The sequence below is a fragment of the Lycium barbarum genome, chromosome 10 (genome assembly GCF_019175385.1).
Source record: "Lycium barbarum isolate Lr01 chromosome 10, ASM1917538v2, whole genome shotgun sequence".
Taxonomy (NCBI): Eukaryota; Viridiplantae; Streptophyta; class Magnoliopsida; order Solanales; family Solanaceae; genus Lycium; species Lycium barbarum.
Window position 1 is genome coordinate 72,979,731 of NC_083346.1, and position 6,000 is coordinate 72,985,730.

General features: G+C 37.9%; 1 protein-coding gene across 1 annotated transcript; it reads left to right on the forward strand.

Moving 5' to 3' along the window:
* The first annotated feature begins 5,134 nt into the window (after positions 1 to 5,134).
* LOC132613038 (uncharacterized) lies at positions 5,135 to 5,758 on the forward strand. The gene has a single exon (XM_060327099.1). The coding sequence runs from the start codon at positions 5,135 to 5,137 to the stop codon at positions 5,756 to 5,758; it is 624 nt and encodes a 207-aa protein (XP_060183082.1).
* The last annotated feature ends 242 nt before the right edge of the window (positions 5,759 to 6,000 follow it).

The window sequence follows — 6,000 nt, forward strand, 5'->3', positions numbered from 1 at the left end:
TATGACGGGGCCCTATCCCGTCCTTTCTACAGCTTTCATTCTGGTAGAGGTCTATTGACAGTTGTATGTGTTAGTCAGATGATTTAGCCTTGTCGGCTCCCATTCTCTTGTGTACAGTATATGTAGCAGCCTAGCTGGCTTGCACTGTTCTTTCAACATGTTTATGTATATACAGACTGTTAAGTGTTCATGATGTTTCCTATTTATGAGAGCAGTTTCAGTCATGTATGGGCCCTGTCCTGTAAGATTCAGATATGAGTATAGGGGAGTTTGGTCGCTAGAGGTCAGACACTCGTCACGACTCATCGGTTTGGGTAGTGACACTTTCATTTTCACACATCATTGTTCAAGGTGAAAGATCATTGACACCTAATATTATCTCCACAGTTGTGGCAAGAAATATAGTTAGTCAGGGTTGTGAAGCTTATCTTGCTCATATATTTGATACACACCTGGAAAGTCCAAGCCTTATAGATATACCAGTTGTATGTGAATTTCCTGATGTTTTCCCTGAAAATCTTCCCGGATTACCCCCGGAAAGGGAAGTTGAATTTCCTATAGAGGTTATTCCTAGAACTACTCCTATTTCTGTAACTCCTTATCGAATGGCTCCAACAGAATTGAAGGAGTTGAAAATTCAATTACAAGAACTTCTTGAGAAAGGTTTTATTCGCCCAAGTGTTTCTCCCTGGGGAGCTCCTGTTTTATTTGTGAAAAATAAAGATGGAACTCTTAGGCTTTGTATTGATTACCTGCAATTGAACAAGGTACCAATTAAGAATAGATATCCACTGCCTAGGATTGATGATTTATTTGACCAGCTAAAGAGTGCTAGGTTGTTCTCAAAAATTTACTTGAGGTCTGGGTATTACCAACTGCGGGTAAGTGAACAAGATGTCCCTAAAACTGCCTCGATATGGTCATTATGAATTTTTGTTGATGCCATTCGGTTTGACGAATGATCCTGTGGCATTCATGGATCTGATGAATCGCGTGTTCAAGCCTTATCTTGACCAGTTTGTGGTGGTCTTTATAGATGATATTTTAATATATTCCAAGAATAGTGAAGATCATGAAAAGCATCTCCGGATTGTTTTACAAATTTTGGAAGAGAAAAAGCTTTATGCTAAGCTTTCCAAATGTGAATTTTTGCTTGGTGAAGTGGCTTTTCTAGGACATGTTGTGTCAGCTGAAGGTGTGAAGGTGGATCCTAGTAAGATGCAAGCTATTGTTGAATGGAAACCACCTAAAAGTCCAACTGAAGTAAGAAGTTTCTGGGGCTTAGCGGGATACTATAGAAGGTTTGTCAAAGGCTTATCCATTATAGCCTCTCCTTTAACTAAACTCTTGACGAAGGATGTCAAGTTCGTATGGGATGAGAAATGCCAAGAGAGCTTCGAAAAGCTCAAATCCTTATTGACACAAGCTCCTATGCTTACTTTACCAACTGAAGGGAAAGAGTATGTGATATATAGTGATGCTTCTCATCATGGTTTGGGTTGTGTCCTGATGCAAGAAGGGAAAGTGGTTGCGTATGCCTCTCGAAAATTGAAACCACATGAATTGAACTATCCTACTCATGACCTTGAGCTTGCTGCCATAGTGTTTTCTTTGAAAATTTGGAAGCATTACTTATATGGAGACAAGTGTCACATATTTACTGATCATAAGAGTTTGAAGTACTTGGGTACACAGAAAGAGTTGAATTTGAGACAGCGTAGATGGCTTGAACTCATTAATGATTATGACTACACGATTGATTATCATCTGGGTAAAGCCAATGTGGTGGTAGATGCTCTAAGTCGCAAAGCCTTTGCTAGTTTATCTCCAAGTCCTTTGCCTTTGTTTCTTAAATTAAGAGCCATGAATACTTGTCTTGCATTTAATTTTGATGGCTCTATTGTTGCTAGTTTGCAAGTGTCACGACCTGACTAGGGGCGATGACGGGTACCCGGGGCTAACCACCGAGCACCCCTCATTCTACTACTCATCATACTTATTAAGCGTACATTCATCTACATTACCCTCATTTCACAATTCCATTTCAATTCATCCATAATCACGGCCATAGTATACTAGTACGTTTTCTCACATATAATGCTTACCCCATGTCCTTAATATCATTTGTAACATAACCATATCACAACACATCAAGAATTATGACTCAATTCAAGCTATCACTCAAAATGACACTATTCCCACATTTATGACCCATTTCTATATTATTCTACAATCCAAGTGTTTGAACTTTCAAATACCTTAAAAAAACATGGAAATACCATAAATCTTACCTTAGATAGTGTAGGAATGAACCTTGGGTGGAAACTCCTCACTTGAGCAAAACCCTAGTTTCAGCTTCACTTGGATTCCTTGCCTTGGATAAACTTTAATGGGTTTCTTACACTTGATTTCCTTGGTTTGATGTAGTTGATCAGAAATATCCCTTGAATTCTTGTGGGAGAAGTGTAGAGAGATGTTTTAGAGAGAAGGGGAGTGAAGGGGAAATGAAATGAAATAAGACTTAGATCCCTTATTAATTCACAAATTCTGACCCGACATAGACATACGGACCAACATACGGTCCGTATCTTTTGTACGGGCCGTATGTTTGGTCCAGTGAAGGTTGCCCATCTAGGCTAAATATACGGCCTAACATACGGCCAGTATAATTTATACAGCCAGTATGTTGGGCCGTATAATGCCCAGCTATTCCGATTTCGTTCTCGTCGACTCATTTGATCTCCAATCCTTATGGAACCTTCTTAACACTTGTTTATCACTTCATTAACAATCTAAGGGATTTTATAACTCTTCTCCAAAGCATCATTAAATCATTAACTCGTTACTCGTAAATCCTTTCAGATACATCTCGTATGCCTTGCCTCATCTTGGCAACTTTCTTCTCTTACTTCGAATGTCTTTGAAATCTCAATTAGAATCATCAAATGTTATTTCTTACTTGTCAAAACGCCGTATACGTCGCACCCTTCGTCAGTGTATTCACTGTGCATGAATGATTTTTTTTTTTGAGGTGTAACATTCTGCCCCCCTTGGGAACATTCGTCCTCGAATGTTGAATCGGCCCTGTACAAGTATACTGGTTATGATGATCTTATAATGAATCAATTCTAACTAGGACTCGTCTATCAAGTTGTGCCCCTCATCATTCAATGATCTTATTGCATTCGTAAGTTATCGCAGCCCCAGGGCTACCGTAGGAAGCATATAGCAAGTACTTTTATCATAGCCCAAGTAATTATCCTATTTATCCTTAACGATAATCCCAACTCAACATTTCAACTCAATTCACCATATATTTTCCTTTAACTAACCCGAAGTATCATGACCAAACTATTCTTGCATACCTCTTACTCCTCTTTTTGAGTACCCCTTGGTTTCATTTGCGACGCATAAATACTTGCAAGTTACATAATCATTCTTGCGTGATTCGTGTACATACACATCTATACCTATACATGTATCCATATCCGTATTCGTATTCATAATCGTACTCATTTACATATCGTATCCATAGTCATATTCATATACATATCATTTACATAGCATATCTGACCATGAAGGTTCGGTGTTTCGCGTACCCGACCATGGCTAGGCTCGGTGATTATATATACCTAAACTCTTTTGTCTATCTGTAGTAACTTATCTCGTCATGCTCTCTTCCTTCCTTTATTTTTCCCTTGATTGTCATATCTTATGTCCTTTCATTTCCCTTTCACTGCACTTCTATCTAAACATCTCTCTACACTTCTCCCATAAGAATTCAAGGGATATTTGTGATCAACTACATCAAACCAAGGATATCAAGTGTAAGAAACCCATTAAAGTTCATCTAAGGCAAGGAATCCAAGTGAAGGTGAAACTAGGGTTTTGCTCAAGTGAGGAGTTTCCACCCAAGGTTCATTCCTACACCATCTAAGGTAAGATTTATGGTATTTCCATGTTGTTTAAGGTATTTGAAAGTTCAAACACTTGGATTGTAGAATAATATAGAAATGGGTCATAAATGTGGGAATAATGTCATTTTGAGTGATAGCTTGAATTGAGTCATGATTCTTGATGTGTTGTGATATGGTTATGTTACAAATGATATTAAGGACATGGGGTAAGCATTATATGTGAGAAAACGTACTAGTATACTATGACCATGATTATGGATGAATTGAAATGGAATTGTGAAATGAGGGTAATGTAGATGAATGTACGCTTAATAAGTATGATGAGTAGTAGAATGAGGGGTGCTCGGTGGTTAGCCCCGGGTACCCGTCATGGCCCCTAGTCAGGTTGTGACAGCAAGTCAAGCCAGTTCTACTTAAACAAGTGAAAGAAGCACAAAAGTTAGATGAGAAGCTTGTGAAATTGATCAAAGAAGTTCAAACTGGAGGAAAGCTTGATTTTAAATTAAGGGAGAATGGTGTTCTATTTTATCGAAATAGGTTATGTGTTCCTAAAGATGACAACTCGAGGAAAGACATTTTGGAATGAAGCACATACTTCACCATATGCAATGCATCCTAGAGGTACTAAAATGTACCAAACCATCAAAGAACACTACTGGTGGTATGGTATGAAGAAGGACATTGCAGAATTTATTTCTAAATGCTTAGTTTGTCAACAAATAAAGGCCGAGCATTATGTCCCAACTGGTTTGTTACAACCCTTATCGATACCGGAGTGGAAATGGGAAAGAATAACTATGGACTTTGTTTCTGGACTTCGACGCACTCAAAGAAATCATGATGCAACTTGGCTTATAGTTGATAGGTTAACCAAGAATGCTCATTTCTTGGCCATCAGAATAGACTACCCAATTGAACATTTAGCAGAATTGTACGTTAATGAGATTGTGAGGATGCATGGAGTTCCTGTTTCTATTGTATCTGACCGAGACCTAAGGTTTACATCCAGATTTTGGACTAGCTTGCGAGAAGCTTTGGGCACTAGGTTAAACTTTAGTACTTCTTTCCATCCTCAAATAGACGGCCAGTCCGAGAGGGTAATTCAAATCTTGAAAGATATACTTTGAGCTTGCATTATGGAATTTGAGGGTAGTTAGGACAGACACCTAGCCTTGATATAATTTGCTTACAATAATAGCTACCAATCAAGTATTGGCATGCCTCCTCATAAATCATTATATGGGAGAAAACGTAGAACTCCTCTTTGTTGGAGCGAAGTTGGTGAAAGGAAATTGGTTGGTACGGAGATTGTGCAACAAACTGAAGATAAAGTAAAAATCATCAAGGATTGTCTAAAAATTGCTTCGGATAGACAAAAGTCTTATGTTGATCTTAAGAGTCGTGAAATTGAGCATCAAGTGGGAGATAAGGTGTTTTTAAAGGTTTCTCCATTGAAGAAGATTATGAGATTTGGCCAAAAAGGAAAACTTAGTCCTCGATTTATTAGACCATACGAAGTACTTGAGAGAGTTGGCCTAGTTGCATATAAACTAGCTCTTCCACCGAAATTAGATAAGATACACAATGTCTTCCATGTTTCTATACTTAGAAGATATCGCTCAGATCCATCTAATATTCTTTATGTTGAATCCATTGAGGTCAGTCCTGACTTGACATACAAAGAGGAACCTATCCAAATCTTGGCGCATGAGACAAAAGATCTTAGAAACAATAAAATCCCATTAGTAAGATTCCTTTGGAGAAATCATTCTGGCAAAGAGGCTACCTGGGAGCGAGAAGAGGATATGCGAATTCAATATCCCCATTTGTTTCAAGACTAGCATAAGGTAAATTTCGAGACGAAGTTTCGTAAGGGGGAGAGAGTTGTAACACCCCAATTTTTTTTTAAAACTAATACTTGAATTTTCGATTAATCATATCTTTATAATAAAGATAATTTTGCTTCGCACTCCCTACGTGAATTTGACGATATATGAAAATTGCTTACTTTAGATTGTGTTAATATTTACATGGAAGTTTTGTAACGTTGTTATGTTTACCACTTATCATACTCTTGATAAAT